Here is a 16,251-nt window from a genome sequence, read left to right on the forward strand (position 1 = left end):
CCCAAACTACAGGGTACTAAACAATAATTAGCCTTTTTTTTAATTACGTAGCAAGATGAAGCACATAAATTGTGGCATAACTGGATGAAGAAAAAAGGGAGGACCAAAAGACACATGTTTCAGAGTTTTAATAGTTACGCTGTTGTGGAGGGCTTTGCACAATTTGAAGACATCCCTACCCATACATCCGGAGGAACATCAAATGAAGGAAGTCAACATACGCACAGACAACCAATTGCTGAAAATTCTCCTATCAACTTGGACACGGATATAGATGAGGTAATTGCAGGTGAAATTGCAGATCCTAATGTGAGGCCTCAAGGAAGGAAGGCTGCGAAAGAAGCAGTTCGGAAAGGAAAGAAGGCAGCGAAAGATCAAAGACCTTTGTTAAGCACACTCGAGAGTATATCGAACAACCAAATAGAGGCAACTGCGGGCAAGAAAAAACTCGATGAGGAATTCGCTCAAAGTCTCCAAGAGGAAAATCAACGAGAATGTATCGGATTGCAAATCGAAATGCGAAAAGAGCGACTCCTATTACAACAGAGGGAAAAGCGAATTAAAGAGAGGGAATGGCGTATTATGGAGATTGATACAAGTCAAATGACGCAAACTAAAAAGCGTTATTGGTCAAGAAAACAAAAGAAGATAGCGGAGAAAGAAGAACTTGGCGAGCAGACGCCACCTTCTATGGGTGGATACTATCCGCAACTAAATTTTGGTGGTGCATTCCCACAACTAAATTTTGGTGGTGCATACCCACAATCTCCTTACCCCAGTGCATACCCATAACCACCTTCCCTCGGTGCATACGCACAACCACCTTACCCCTGTGCATACCCACAACCACCTTGCCCCGATGGATTCCCACAACCTCCCTTCACCGGTGGATTCCTACCACCTCCTTTCACCGGTGGATTCCCACAACCCCCTTACCCCAGTGGATACTATCCATAACCACCTTACCCCGGGGGATATCCTACACAACCACAATTTTCACCTTTCTCTATAGGTGATTCTACCAACCCTAACCCTAGTGATGAACCTTCAAACACAAATTAGATTCCTAGAGATGATGAGGATCATGATTTGAATAATTAGGTGATTATGCATGTTGTGTAATTGTATTGTATTTATTCCTAGTTTTTCATTTATGTAAGCGACAATTTAATAAAATAAAAGTTGTATTTGAAAATTCCTCTTATTAAAGCACACACCTTATATTCAAAATCATAGCACATAATAAACATAATACAAACCAAATTAAAAAAAATTCAATGAACAATAAAAATGAACAGTAACAGAAAACATTCAATGAACAGTGAAAATGAACAGTCTTGACTGGTCTCAAGAAAAAAAACAGGTGGAAACCCATGTCTAGTGGCAATGAATAGTTACTTGACTGGTCGACACCTTGACTTTTCGACCTTGACATTTCTTGACTACGGGTGAACTTGCTCTGATGTTTGGAATCCGGTCAAATTGAGACACTCATCTCCGCACTTATATTATTAATATTGATGGTAAAAGATTACGACAAGGAGACATAGCACATATACCCCGTGAAATATTACATGAATCCTTGTGGAAAATGTTCTGAATATAAAATAGCAAGCTTCTCATCTAACAAAAATCCATAAATTAAGGAGTGATCGACTAACAGAGTGAGCCAATCTTATACCATGTTAACCAGTGATCTTCTTCTCTTCACCTTAATCACCTCATACAAAAGTTAATCATGAGCTGATGCGTCTTATGACAAAAATGCTTAGAGAGTTCCAAACAACTCATAACAGAGGTTGAATGGATTGTGTCGTTTTGATCGAGATCTAATTCCCAACAAAGCTTAGGGTTTTACCGCACCACCTTTGAGTTTTCGTCTCAACCTTTTCCACAAGAATCTGTAACGGCCCCTCCTTTGAATAGCTAATCTAAATCGATGAGCCCAAATACCTATCATGCTTCTCAACAATATTCACCTCTAAGACTAACACAATATCATCCCGTTTTCAGTAAGATACATTACAACTAAAAGATACATAGATTTTTTGAAAGTTTATATGCTGACCCCGACGCTTCCTCATATCGTTGAAGAACATCCTACAATACCAAACTTTTCTATAGTTTTGCTTTGAAATATATGAAGGAACTGTCAGCAAAAAATAGATGACTAATGATTAGTGCACTTGTGCATGGTAACTCCTTGTAGGAGCTGTTCCGATTTAACCGACGGATTTTTGTTAGAAGAAATGTGTCATTTTCTTTGAGAGGTTATTGTGAACGAAATTTGATTTGCAACCATGTGTCTTAATCTTACTCACATAAGGAACAATTTTAAGAGATGGAGGGATAAGTGTATTTTAACTACATATATTAAACTTAAAAATTAAAACTATAACCCGTGAAATTTATTTGTTTTTCATCGTCTCCTTAAAAGCCTTTTATTTTACGGTAGAGCAGCAGTCAAAATTTAATTACTTTTGGTCATTGAAGTAAATAAGTAAATAGGTTATCAGTCAATTATATAATTGTAATTTTGAAGACCACGCTGAGAAACAAAACTCTGGGAACTTCATCACAGCAAAACAAGAAGGTTCAAATTCTACAGAGCTTGGTTTAGTAGGGAGCTCAAAAATCACTTTCGCTTCTGTTTTGTTCTTCATTCTCAGGTCAGTGATCATCCTCATTACATTTAAGCCATTATAACTTTCTACCATAGAACAGCAAAGTGCTCATGAATTCTTGCAATGGCTGTAAAGCTCCGGCCTTTAGCTTTTTCCAAGAGAATCCCCATGTGGGTTTGTTCAAGTGCTTACCTTTCTTCAATTTCATGCGCTAAAACCATTGAAACTCACCCAGAAAACAATCAAAACCCACCATATTCATCTGAGTTTGAGCAAAATATTCAGTCTTTGAGGAACAAGCTTGTTCCTGATAACTTGGTCCGGGTTTTGGATAGCACTGATGATTTGAGCTCGGCAGTGAAGCTATTCAAATGGGCTTCGCTCCAAAAAAGGTTTATCCACACCGCAGAAACGTATTATAAGATGATTCTGAAACTGGGTTTGGCTGGAAATGTTAAGGAAATGGAAGGGTTTTGTCATCATATGGTCAAAGATAGATGCCCAGGTGTTGGAGAAGCTCTTTTGGAATTGATTGATGTGTTTGTTAGGCATGGTAGGCTGAGTGAGGCAGTAAGGGTACTTGTGAATATGAAAGCAGGTGGATATAGGGTCTCAATTGAGACATTTAATGTTGTATTGGGTGCTCTTGTGAAAGAGAAGAGGGATTTTCGAGACATAGTGCTTGTTTATAAGGAGATGGTGAAGGCAGGGATGTTACCGACTGTTGAGACTTTGAATTATATGTTGGAGGGTTTGTTGGAGACTGATCGGATTGAGTCGGCTTTGGATCAGTATAGGAGAATGAAAAAGAAGGGGTGTAGTCCTAATAGTAGAACATTTGAGATAATCATACAGGCTCTTTTTGCAAAAGATCGAGCGGATGAAGCTGTTGTTGTTTTAAGTGAAATGTTCGAACTTGATTGTCAGCTTGATTTGAGTTTTTATACCTGCATAATACCCTTGTTATGTGGGGAAAATAAACCAGCAGAGGGAATCAGGTTGTTCAAAATGATGAGAGCTTCTAATTTTATGCCGCATTCTCTGATTTATGTGGTTTTATTACAGTGTTTATGCAAGAACCTATATTTAGATGATTCGATAAAGGTTCTAGAAGACATGATAGAAACTGGGTTGACACCACCTACTAATATGTTTGTGGATGTAATGAATGTCTTCTGTACATTGGGAAAGATAGATGATGCTTTGAAGTTCTTGAAAGATAAGTATATCCTTGAAACTTCTGCCTATAATGTGTTGCTTGAAGGTCGCTGCAATACTGGAAAACTTCTCATCGCAAAAGATCTACTTGTGGAAATGTCCGAAAGAAACCTAGCTGATTGTAATTCTTGGAATATTCTCATCAGACAGCTTTGTGAGAGTGCAAGGATTAGGGAAGTGTTTGAACTTCTAGGTAGAATGGTGGTATCATCTTCTATTCCTGATTGTGCTACGTACTCAGCTCTTGTTGTTGGCAACTGCAAAATGAGCAATTACAGAAAAGCTCTTGATATATTTCATCACATTCGCACCAAATACTGGGTTTTGGACCCTAGATCTTACTCTGAGCTTGTCAAAGGCCTTTGCCTTGTGGAAATGACTCATGAGGCGGCTGATGTGTTCTATTACATGTCTAGAAATGGATGCACTCTCCATTCTTCCTCCTTCAATATGTTGATCAAGGGTATTTGTGAGAGAGGAGAGGTTGTTGAAGCAATAAGGCTACAGAAACTGGCTTACTATTCTGGTACTTTTTATACAAGTTCAACTTACTCCACTGTTTTGCTTGGATTGTCAAGATTAGACAGGACAAAAGAACTGCTAGTTATCCTATCAAAAATGCTGGTGGAGGGTTGCAATCTTGATTTGGATGCCTACTGCATCCTCATACAATGCATGAGTGTGCAGAATCGAGTAAAAGAATGCGTATTGCTTTTCAGCACGATGGTCAGTAAGGGTCTTGTACCTGATTCAGAGAGACTAGTTAGTATCCTGTCTTGTATAGCCAAACATTCTCAGTTGCACAGAATTTTAGGATCAATACAGAAACTTATTCCCAATAGTGAAGTTCTAAATTCAACAACCTACAACATCCTAATTCATGGCCTCTGGATAGAGGGTTATAAACGTGATGCCAGCAGATTTTTGGATATAATGTTGGAAAAGGGTTGGGTGCCAGATGCCAAGACTCATGCATTGTTGATTGGGTCTGCTGTTAGTGATGAAGTAGATAAGAGATCAATGGACTATGATACTTTTAGTGTCCAAGATACTGTTAGCAACATCCTGGCGGAGGGCTTAGATGCGTCATGATAAAAACTTGCTTGGCATGTGATAGTTGAAGAATTTAACTCCATTAGTCGCATGAGAAGTTGTCGTTCCGAATTCCTCCTGTCTGCCCTCCTCAGCCATTTACTTGGCTGGAATGCGAAGAGTTTTTCTTCAGCATTCAGGGTGTATGTAATAAGTCCAGATTCTGGATTAGCAGATCCACCTTTTGGTTCTGGGGGAACGTCTGGCACCTCGGAATGCAGCGTTCTTCATCAGTCCACAATCTACTATTGGAGTTGTGGCGGTCATTTCTCCAAGCATCTTCTTATTGGGGCAGATGTCAAGTAAAGAAAAATTAACTAGAATTAACCAATCAGGTTTGTAGGTTTTACATGCTCAAATTTGTACTTCAGAAACTTAATCTCTACATGTGACGTAGGCATAGTAGCATGCATATGTGTTTGACAATAGAATGGCTCTATTCTGGCACTTTTCTTTTGTCTTGATGATATGGTAATACAAAACTTCAGATAGAACTGGGCTGAAAATGCCTATCAACTTTTCATGATATAAATACCATATGGTTGACCAGTTGGCTGTTCCCTTGGCCTTATGTTGGCATCATTAAGTGCCATTGAGAACACTTATATTTTCTTTTTGTTGTCTATTATATAATAAAGGGAAGACTGTGTGGTTACCATCAATCCAATATCAATCTGCGACTTAATTTACTTTTTGGTGTTTATTGCTTTGTAGGGTAATGGAGTTACCAAGAGGCTAAGAAGGCTACCATTCTTTAGAGCTTTTAAAACCATGATTTTGCAGACATGGAACCTCCAAGTCTGCCTTGTCAATGAACTTGATGACAGTTTGATCCATCCTACTTCAAGTAACATTCTACACTTTAGAGATATAAACTTCTTGGTCAGGAAGGTCAAATATTGAACATTTCTAAATATTTTGCACCTTTTCTCTGGTCATATTATTAGGTTATGGAGACATTTAATGTTGGAAAGATTATACTTTGAATGGTATACTGAAGCTTGTTACTGTGTTTTCTTAAATTCAAGGTCAAAAACCTGGAAATCTGGTGTGCATCGTTTGAATGCTGTTATGGGTTGGTTAAGGCAGTCTGGACATCTGGTACTTGTTTTCTTTTAGTTGTTCTACTTTAGGGTTTAGTTGAAGTCTCTCTCTGTTTTTTTTTTACTTGTCCTTTTCCAAACTTAGTTTTTGTTGCTTCTCAATTGTTGCACTGCTATATGCGCCTCTTGTGAGCTATTATCCATTATGCCTTGGGATCTTAATAGACAGTAGCTAGTTAATTCTATTCCTACTTATTGAGCTTAGCTCTGCATCGTACTTTCTTTTTCTAGTTTAATATTGGTTATCTACGTAAGAAAGCATTCAGCTACTTTATTTCTTGTGCCTCTCTAATTCTTAGGGTTGTCTGCCTAGTGTGGCTGCACACTTGGAATGTAGAAAAGAGTGTGAAGGCCTTTGTTTGACATTGGCTTTGAAGTTATTCAACATCACCCACCCACTCTTGCAGCTTTTAATTTTACCATTGATTCCTGTGAAGTGACGCTTACATGACATTCTTGCCTTATACAGGATGTAAGTGCATGTCAGGCTCGAGACATTCAATCAGTTCCTTGATATCAGAAATAATACAGATCCTACCTCACAATTGTAGCTCACAGGGGTTCACTTACAGCTTTAGCATTCATTGACATGTTGCCCAGTGGCTCAGTTAAACAGCTCATATAGGTCCGAGGGAGAACAATAACACAGCTTTAGCATTCACTTTCAGATGCAAGCTGTAGTTGTAGAAACTGAGATATGTAGTCATACTTTGGAGGCCAGACCAAGATGTATTGGCCTACTACTGACCAATACTCATCACTTCCATTTTCTAGAAATATGCATCGCATCAGTTTTCTCAGTTGACATATCACTTGTGCCAAACTGCCCTTGATAGTTGCCTCCAATCAGTTGAGATCACCAAATTCTCTTGTTGCAGCTATTAGATTTATGAGTAATTGAACTATACCAGTCATTGTTGCTATGAAAAACATGCACGATCGTATTAGCAGATCTGCTTTTATGTTTAATCCGGAACCGCTATATGGCTATTTTCTAACCCCGATGGTAGATAAAGTCATAAAATTCTAGTCCAATACTGATTGACAGTTACATGGTCTAGTACTCGAGTGTAATTTATGAAAGAGCCAGAACAAATTGTAATGATCAATGTTGCTCTCTTTCTTGAGTTCGGGGTGATTGAACTGTTTATGTTTATACAGAAATGTGATTGAACTGTTTATGTTTATACATACAACAAATATATAATTTCAGCCGTTCATATGTGGGTTCAGTGCCTTAGTTATTCATCACTCAAAACCGTTCAATCTCAGCGGTATGTGAAGTTAACCGCCGTATGCCGAAGACCTCCCGACAGAAATGATGTCCCGGTTAGAGCAATCTGAACGGCAGATGAAACTAAAAACGTTTGAATGGATTTCAATCAGTTCTTAGTAGCTGACACTTGGACCTATGCAAACCACTAAAACTAGATTCAATGAATCTCATGAAGATATTTTTGAAATTGTTATATAAGAAAAAAAATTACAAAAATTGTTTCCAAAAAAAAAAAAAAATGTATAGGATAGTGCGGTACCATACGAGAAAGCCGAAGAGCTTGTTGTTGCCTTTGGCCGCGACCAAAACGACGACGTCCGGTTCTGAACCATCCACATTCTCATCCCCGTTAGCTTCACTGTCGTGGAAGACTCGGCTGGCGTTGACGCTACTGCTACAGGTCGACAAGGCCGCTCGTCGCCCTGACGGCACCGTCAACCGCCGTCTCCTAAACCTCGTCGACCCCAAGGCCTCACCAAAGTCCAGAAACGGCGTCACCTCCTCCGACGTCATCGTCGACCCCACTCGCAATCTCTGGTTCCGGCTCTTCATCCCGGTCGTCGATATTGACTCCACCGCTCTTCCCGTCGTGATTTACTTTCACGGCGGTGGCTTCACGACCTGCAGCCCCTCCTCGATTGCCTACGACGCCTTCTGCCGTAGGTTCGCCGCCACAATCCCCGCCGTCGTAGTTTCCGTCAACTACCGTCTCTCTCCGGAGCACCGCTACCCTTCCCAATGCGACGACGGGTTCGACGTCGTGTCCTTCCTCGGCCAAAACGACGCCGTCCTCCCCGAAAACGCAGACAGATCCCGGATCTTCCTAGCCGGGGACAGCGCCGGAGGGAACCTGGCCCACCAAATGGCCGTACGCGCCTGTCGGTGTCGGACAGTCAAGTTGGCCGGGTTGGTGTCTATCCAACCGTTCTTCGGCGGCGAGGAGCGGACCGAGTCCGAGATCCGGCTCGAGAAGGATCCATTGGTCACGGTGACCCTAACCGACTGGTTGTGGAAGGCGTTTCTGCCGGTCGGGTCGACCCGGGACCATGAGGTGGCGAACGTGAGCGGGCCGAACGCGGTGGACATTTCGGGTATGGAGTATCCGGCGACGGTGGTGTTCGTGGGAGGGGCGGATCCGCTGCAGGACTGGCAGAGGAGGTACTATAATTGGTTGAGGAAATCAGGGATTGAGGCCAAGCTGATCGAGCATCCCAATATGTTTCATGGCTTCTATGCTTTTCCAGAGTTGCCTGAGTCGGACCAATTGGTTTCTCAAGTCACAGATTTCGTTGCTTCCAGTTCCACTTCCACCGGTTAAACTATGCAACTTTACCACTAAATGGGGTGTGGTTATAAATCTATAATGTTGGAAAAGGGGTTTGGGTATTGTTTCAACTCCTGTTGTGTATAGGAAAAGCCAACATGCTGATGTAATAAAAGCTCCTGTAAGGCTGTAACTGAAGAAGTCAGGGGTGGAGGGGAGAAGACTCAAATACTGGAAAGCTTCGAGGTTGAGAAGACTGGAGGCTGCCATGGACTCCGATGAAACAGAGGTGGAACACTTTCCCTTTCTGATTCACAACCACCCAAGTGAAAGATGAATGATCTTCAGATGATAAGTAAAGATTCCACATTCCTGTAATAAGGGGAAACTGATAAAGTGAACTTGGACAAACCAAAACTCCAGAACAGGTTTTACTCAGTCGAGAACGATGCAGCAGATTTTTCACTTCCTGATGTGGCTGGTTCCTTTGTGCTGCTGCGCACACGCAGCTCGTGCCTTGAATGCTGCCGATTAAAAAGCTGTGAGCAGTATTTTGTAGTGTGCATTTGAGAATTGTTGGTTAATGTTGTTACTACTGGTTTGTGTATCGGTGCTTGAATGTTGTTGGTTAATACTAATTGCCATGAGAGAAAGTTACTATAGTCAATGTGACGCACTCGCACAGATATAAAAGTTATTAACAGTCTCAACTTTCAACTACAAGAGGCTGTTGCAAAGAAGCAAGTCATTGCAAATGAAACAGAGGAGATGGGAAGGAAGCTTGATACGGCTACTTGGATCCCTGCGGAAACATATACAGGGGTCCTTTCGAAATTGCTTCTTGAAGGGGCTGGAGCGATCGAAGCTACTCTTCTCCAGGTCTTAAGATTCGCAGAGGCGAGCTTGGGCGGAGCTGGGTTATTTAAAGACATTCTTCATCAGAATTTCCAAAAATTAGAGAGAATGTACAACTGGTATTGCAGTAGTCTTTCGCTAGTAACATATAAGTAATTATCTATAGTAATGTCAAACTCTAACTAGAGCACACAGCCTCTTGTTCTTAACCAAAAAAAAAAAAAATCATATTCTGCAGAACAAAACAAAAGGATCATTCATACATAGAGACCTAAAGAAGATCAATATTTTGAGAGGAACCAGAGGTCCCTATACATTAATCAGACTCTACAATGCTGCAAACTAGAAAATTGGTGCAGAATACATAATATCACCTAGAAAAAAAAAAACACAGAAAGATACGAAATTATTTTCACTCTTTCAGCTCCAATTTCACCTTCTGCTCTTCAGCCTTTTCTTCTTGTTTATGATGCAAGCCCCCATTAGGGTGATGAGCTTTGTTCGTCAATGCAACCGGGGTGGTGGTCTTGTTCTTGGAGGGTTCTTTCCCGCCATTGGAGGAGCCAGAGACCTCGGTTGCGTGAGCCGCCGCCGCCGCCGCCGCCTTGACGACGGGTCCGGGTTGGAAGGAGGAGCCGGAGGAGAGGAGCACGAAGCGGTCCAAGGCCTCGCGAGCGCGCTTCCGAGCCGAGGCGGCCTCCCTCACGCGCCGCTCGGCCTCGGCGCGTGAGATGGCAGCGGCTTTGGACATGGACGAGGCGGCGATGCTGGCGGCGCAGAGAAGCACGGCGGCGAGGCGCTTGTCGAGGACCTTGTTGCGGTCGTCGAGCTCGAAGAAGGAGAATTTGGGGTTGGCGGAGGCGCAGGGCGGGCAGAGGAACGGGGAGGGGGAGAAGGCGGCGTAGGGAGGGAGGCAGTCGGAGTGGGAGAGGGAGGGGCACTTGGAGCAGGAGACGAGGTTGGGGGGAGGGGCATTTTGGGAATTGCTGTGGTCCTGGAACAGGAAGCAGATGGGGCAGAAGCTGGCCGGGTGGAGGCGGAGGACGCAGGAGGTGCAGAGGCGGCGGAGGGTGGCTCGGTAACGGACATTGTGTAGGACCCACCCCTTCTTGGTCCCGCAGTTGCTGCACTCCTCTACCACTCCGCCGCCGGCTGCTCCTCCTCCTGCGGCCGAGGCTGGTCCCGGTGCCTCTACTCTCAGCCGCCCATTGTCGGCGCTATGGTGGTTGTTCGGTTTTGGATTGGGAGCCGTGTCGTCGGGATTAGGGTTCTTCATTTTGGAGGGAGGGGAAATTTGGAGAGGAGGAGGAGGATGAAGAAAGGGAGGGAGGAAAAGTAGTCGAAAGTCTGAAACGAAGTTTGTATGGGTTTACCGAGAAGTACTATAGGATGTGGTGTGGGCCTAAAAAAGAAAAAAAAGGACGGTGAGATTCTCTTGTCGGAGAAAGAAAATCATCTAACCGTTCATTTAAAAACCGTAATTGAGATTAATTAGATCATCTAATTAGCAACCGCTTGCCGGATTTACTAAGAGCAAGTTCACCTGCTGGGTCACCAGGTCACCCACTATTCACTGCTTTTTAGTGTTAATTTCATCATTTGAGTCACGAGCACAGGTCACCAGGTCATCCACCATTCACTGCTTTTTAGTGTTAATTTCACCATCTGGATCACGAGCACAATATATTTCGTGCCCTGAGTCACCATGTATAGTGTTCTGAGTCACCATGATGGTGACCTGCACAGTGTATTTTGTGCCTTGGGTCACGGGCAAAGTATATTTCATGACCCAGAGAATGAAAATATACACGAAAAAATAGTGAATAGTAGTTGATCCGGTGACCTTGCTCTAACGAGTAATACTACCGATCAAAGCAATTTTCTTCACATAATGCTCAGCTCAAGATATCTCAGCTGCTTTAATCATCCACCAACCGACCAGAAGGCTCATTCACAATACTAAAGACTACATGTACTACCAGATGTCTTGCATCCACAGTTTCCCACTTTCGTGGACCTTAAACTAACCTAAAACTATTACCATCCACGGCCATTAGACTCGTTACAAACCTTTTCAACTTTGTTGGAAACCCAAGTTAGCAATACTACTGAAAAAGAACTGATAATTACAAAAGAAGTACTAGTATTACACATATATCAGGTTCCTTGACTTGCTTATTAAAACTGAGTACCCATCTCTCTCAAGTTCCACCGGACGCTGGTACAGAATGAGGTGCCCCTTGTCCTCTGATGCGATCCTATCAACAGAACTGAGAAAAAGGAAGCACATCAATTATTAATATATATCCCACTAAAAATTGACATATGCCAAGTAACAAGAGACAGGATAGAAGCTGAAATCTACGTCACAGACCAACATCACGGAATTCTAACCTAAGGTATCAACACAAAAGCTAAGTCTACAAATGCATATCAACGCGTAACTGTGTCCATTAATACGAAAGGGTCACTATCTGGCTCTAAGACCTGCTTGTATCATATATATATGTACCCAAGTTTATACGTATCACAATTCACAAATTACACAAAGAAGCCACGCCTACAAAATGAGCCTGTAAGTTGCTAAAAAATAGATGCAGATTAACAAACCAGTAAAATCACATAGGCAGTGAAACAACATTGTTGTTACTTGCTTATTGCTACAACAACGATCAAAACCGTGATAAAATGCACAAGAGGGAAGCATAAATTTTTTTTTAAAGAAAAATTAATACTTACAACGGCTAATACTCTATTAATATCTCTTTGCAAGTGGACTTGTTGTGCCCAAGACCCTTGCATCTGCTACACTGGAGTTGACGCTTATTCATTCCTTGAGATCCATACTTTTTTGTCGTTGGCCGGCCAGGTGGACGGCGGGTTGGAGGAGGGCTTACAGTTACTGCTATCTGAGAAGTAGTCTTTGTCACAGGAATGTCTACTTGTGGAATAGGATGTATTGACTCTGAGTATGTCAATCTGTAGCTGTCAGAAGTAAAGAATCTTGAACAATAATCATATGGGTTCCGACCCGTACAACCAATGACAGCAATTGCATGACAGCATGGTAAACCAGTTATCTGCCACCCTTTACAACTGCAATTCCAGCAATCTAAATCGACAACTTCAATGGATTCACCACGAACCTCAAATGTGCTACCAGCTGATAGTAGTACTTGGAGGTTTTGGACTTTAAGGGTTTCCTTATCTAGCTTTTCCTCCATGGATGGAGTTAGCCTTGTCAACCATTGATCGGAATCTGCTCTTCTTTTGTAGATCAAGTCCATAATCTTACCCCTGATCACATCAACCATCTGAGTTATTGGTAACTCGTGTGCATCTGATGCCCAACTGTAAAACAGCTCTCCAAAGTTTGATGTCATATGGTTATATCTGGCACCCTTAAAATATGCATTCGCCCAGTTGTATGGCTCACTTTGTATGATCCAATTGTAAGCTTCTAATGAAATACTTTTAATGCTCTCAAGACACCTTTGGAAGTTATCTGGAGTAGGTGCATAAGCAGCAGCATAGAAATCCTCAACCATGAGTCGCTTCACCTCGTGAGAAAACTGCCCCCTCAAGTCTCTGATAAGTTGCTCAGTCAAGTATCGCAGGCAATAGCCATGGTATGAGTCTTTGAATACTTCAGCAATTGATTCCCTTAGCCCCTTCTGTCTGTCTGCCACAAATGTTATCGGACAAGTTGTTGAAAATGAGGATTTCAGCTGAAGTAAAAACCAATGCCAGTTATCATCACTTTCTGCATCCACAACAGTGAAAGCAACAGGGAAAACCTCATCACCCCCATCTGCAGCAGTCGCAGCCAACAATGTGCCTTGATATTTTGACTTTAAAGGAATGCTATCAAGAAAAAGGAGAGGCCTGCAACCTTGCTGGAAACCAGATAATGAGGCATGGAATGAGACAAAGAGACGATGGAAACTGGAGTCTTCCTTAGTAGTAAATATAGCAAAACTACCTGGGTTTGTCTCCATTATCTTCTCACAGAAAAGGGGTAACTGATTATATGCGTCTTTGTATGAACCCTGAAGCTGCTCCTTTGCTATTTCTTTCCCACGCCAGGCTTGAAAGTAGTTCAGCTGGATTCCATATTCTTGCTTGATGTCATTGACGATATCCTTGGGCTTATAATTAGGCAAGTATTTTAACTTCTCCTTAATAATACTAGCCACCCAACTCCTTGTTGCCTGATGCCCCGTTGTTGCAACAGCCCCTTCACATGTATGTGTTGGATTCATCTTCTTGATACATATTAACTGAGTCGTAGACAACCTTGATGCATGAATTCTCCAAGGGCAGCCGTCAGCCTTGCACTTAACAGTCACACGATGACTATCATTCTTCTTATACCTAAAGGCAAACTGATGGGCAATGGCATATTTACGCAATGATTCACGAAATTCATGAACACTACTGAATCTTTGACCCACACCCGTAATGGAATTCTGCCACTGCTGTGCACCCTTAGCATGTTTGTCGTCATTGGGGCCAATAAAAGGGAAAAGGGGTGACATCTCAGTGGGTAGATCAATATGTGTATCGATAGGGCTGGTATCATCTAGAACATCAAGAGAGGCATCCAGTGGCAGATCTGGCTGGGGGGTATCACCAACAAACTCTGAAACATCCAGAGGAACATCAACTGGAAGCACAGTTTCTGACAAAGTTGTTCTGCTTGACCTACAAAAAAAAAATCCCAGAAATTCTGAAATTTCACCATAAAGAATACTTACATAGAAGGTATTAAGTACTAGCTTACATATCAGGAGGACTACCTACTGGCAGGCATGTTCGAGACATCGGGTGCAATTGTTTCTTCCATGACATAAATATCGACTGTTGCAAAATCATCATGGAATTTGATCATGCGCTTCAGATCCTTGTCATTCGAAACAGTAATCAGGGTCTTCTTGTTGCCAGGGAGGAAGTACTTGATGGACATGTTATTGATGTTACAACCAAACATCTCTGTCACCTCCATTTTGAACTCATTAAACTTCACCTGTTCATCAATGTCAATAGCATGAGCGTCACCACCTCTATATGACAATGTACCATCCTTCTCAGTAAAGAATTCACCCCCCGACTGACAAATTGTTATGATTTTCTTCCCCGCCATGATCTGCATCAGTCAAACAGAAAAACTAGGCAAGCTATTATACTCAGTTACTAATCTATCTTCTATTGTACTTTTTGAGCTGTTAACTTGTAAATAAACTCCACAAACCTCATGCCACTTCACTTTACAACAGTATCGAAAAGTAACTACTTCACTCTTAAGAAATCTAATGGAGCTTAAACGCAATACATACTAGACATGAACTGCTGGACTATGACTTCCACTTTGGTCCTTAAACCTGAAATAGAGGATAGCCTTCTTTCTAGTCACTGACAAATCCACAAATCGAAAAGAAACTTTCAACCAATTACTTCAAATTTACTAACCAACAAAACCAAAAAGTTCAATAACCAAACCCAAATGCAACAAAAGAAACACTTTTTGCTCACTATCTGAGATCCTAACCAGTTAAAGTTTCAAACTTTATCAGAGATCAAACTGATTAAGGCACCCAATTGTAGAAATCATCAAAAGTTAGCAATTGGGTACCTAAATTTCAAGCCAAACACATTGGAATCCTCAAGTTCACGCCCCAAAAATACTAGCAGAGTAGCTATGAACATGAAATGTCAAAAATTTAACAAAGTACATATAAGCAAGGTAATCTCGGAAACCCTAATTTGTGTATTGATGCGGAAAAACTATGAGGAATCGAGATGGGTACCTTGTAGAATTGAAATTGAGGTTTGAGTCCTCAGTGCCCCAATTCGAATTGGGGTTTTGGTGATTGGGAATTGGGCTCTCACCTTTGAATTTTGGGAATGGGTTACGCATGCGTGGGAGGCCACGACAGAATCAAACGCAGAGAAAGGGAAGAGTGCGGTGGTTAATATGGTTGTAGTTTATAGATAGAGGAGACATGTCTTCGTGTTTGTTTCGAATAGTGTTTGGGTTCATTTTTAAGTTTGACTCTTCATTTTTGTAACGTATCTATGATTCATGGTTCTTTCTTCAATACTTGTTTTCAATTCATTTTTTAAAACATAATTGTGGATCAGTGGATGTTTTATTGATTTATGTATGTTTAGTTATCAATCTTTCATAAGATTAACGGGTTGGTAACATAATTTCATTGTATTTGTGACTATTTACGTTCGATTATCACTAACACCTAAATGATTAGTCTTCTTAACACGAGTGAGATTTGAGAGTTAATTTGTATGAGTGAAGTTCACATTCTTTCTTCTATGGTGTACACCAACATCGAGGTTGCTCCATAGTTTCAAACTTTGAACTTCGTCTCCACAATAAAAAATAAATAAAAGAACATAATCAAATTATAGACAATTAAATGATTTTATGTATGATCAAGTAAAAAAATGGCCGAAAGAATAAGGAAGTTCACTTAAAACTACCATTTAGGTGAGCATCACTGATATTTCATCTATTATCCTTATATCTTGTTGCATGTCATACGCCTTATTTATTTGAGCAAGTAATATATAAGATCTTTTTAAAGTCTTATATTACTCAACATTTTATTCACTCATAAGGCCACAGGAAAAACAAAAATGATCTATAGACAACATCCAAACAAAATTGATGAACTTAACAAGTAAAACCTCAACCTAAGCTATTTAGTGGAAGCAGTCAAACTTGTGAAATTAACTACCTTTTATGTTATCAAACCTTCACTCTTGTTGATCATCATTGACACAAGATGAAAGTGGAAAAAT

General features: G+C 41.3%; 4 protein-coding genes across 12 annotated transcripts; 2 read left to right on the forward strand and 2 right to left on the reverse strand.

Moving 5' to 3' along the window:
- Window positions 1–2,559: 2,559 nt before the first annotated feature.
- LOC112195016 (pentatricopeptide repeat-containing protein At1g09900) lies at window positions 2,560–6,967 on the forward strand. Of its 5 annotated transcripts, none has more exons than XM_024335307.2 (4): window positions 2,560–5,269; window positions 5,649–5,825; window positions 5,963–6,035; window positions 6,507–6,967. In XM_024335307.2, exon 1 carries the CDS (start codon window positions 2,748–2,750, stop codon window positions 4,932–4,934), a length of 2,187 nt encoding a protein of 728 aa, XP_024191075.1. In that variant the 5' UTR covers window positions 2,560–2,747; the 3' UTR covers window positions 4,935–5,269; window positions 5,649–5,825; window positions 5,963–6,035; window positions 6,507–6,967. The 5 variants fall into 5 exon arrangements, with proteins under 5 accessions (XP_024191075.1, XP_024191073.1, XP_024191074.1 ...); XM_024335305.2 differs by having other exon boundaries at window positions 5,649–5,816; XM_024335306.2 differs by having other exon boundaries at window positions 5,649–5,781.
- A 561-nt stretch (window positions 6,968–7,528) lies between these two features.
- On the forward strand, window positions 7,529–9,239 carry LOC112195230 (probable carboxylesterase 18). The gene has a single exon (XM_024335606.2). It carries the CDS (start codon window positions 7,552–7,554, stop codon window positions 8,629–8,631), a length of 1,080 nt encoding a protein of 359 aa, XP_024191374.1. The 5' UTR covers window positions 7,529–7,551; the 3' UTR covers window positions 8,632–9,239.
- Window positions 9,240–9,844: 605 nt separating this feature from the next.
- On the reverse strand, window positions 9,845–10,708 carry LOC112195231. The gene has a single exon (XM_024335607.2). It carries the CDS (start codon window positions 10,706–10,708, stop codon window positions 9,845–9,847), a length of 864 nt encoding a protein of 287 aa, XP_024191375.2.
- A 593-nt stretch (window positions 10,709–11,301) lies between these two features.
- Window positions 11,302–15,479, reverse strand: LOC112195229. Of its 5 annotated transcripts, none has more exons than XM_024335602.2 (5): window positions 15,240–15,479; window positions 14,769–14,813; window positions 14,236–14,578; window positions 12,172–14,161; window positions 11,302–11,702 (listed from the first exon to the last, which is right to left on the reverse strand). In XM_024335602.2, the coding sequence occupies exons 3-4, from the start codon at window positions 14,573–14,575 to the stop codon at window positions 12,177–12,179; spliced, it is 2,325 nt and encodes a 774-aa protein (XP_024191370.1). In that variant the 5' UTR covers window positions 14,576–14,578; window positions 14,769–14,813; window positions 15,240–15,479; the 3' UTR covers window positions 11,302–11,702; window positions 12,172–12,176. The 5 variants fall into 5 exon arrangements, with proteins under 5 accessions (XP_024191370.1, XP_024191371.1, XP_040372378.1 ...); XM_024335603.2 differs by having other exon boundaries at window positions 14,684–14,813; XM_040516444.1 differs by having other exon boundaries at window positions 14,684–14,844.
- Between the last annotated feature and the right edge of the window lie 772 nt (window positions 15,480–16,251).

Source organism: Rosa chinensis, chromosome 3 (genome assembly GCF_002994745.2).
Source record: "Rosa chinensis cultivar Old Blush chromosome 3, RchiOBHm-V2, whole genome shotgun sequence".
Classification (NCBI taxonomy): Eukaryota; Viridiplantae; Streptophyta; class Magnoliopsida; order Rosales; family Rosaceae; genus Rosa; species Rosa chinensis.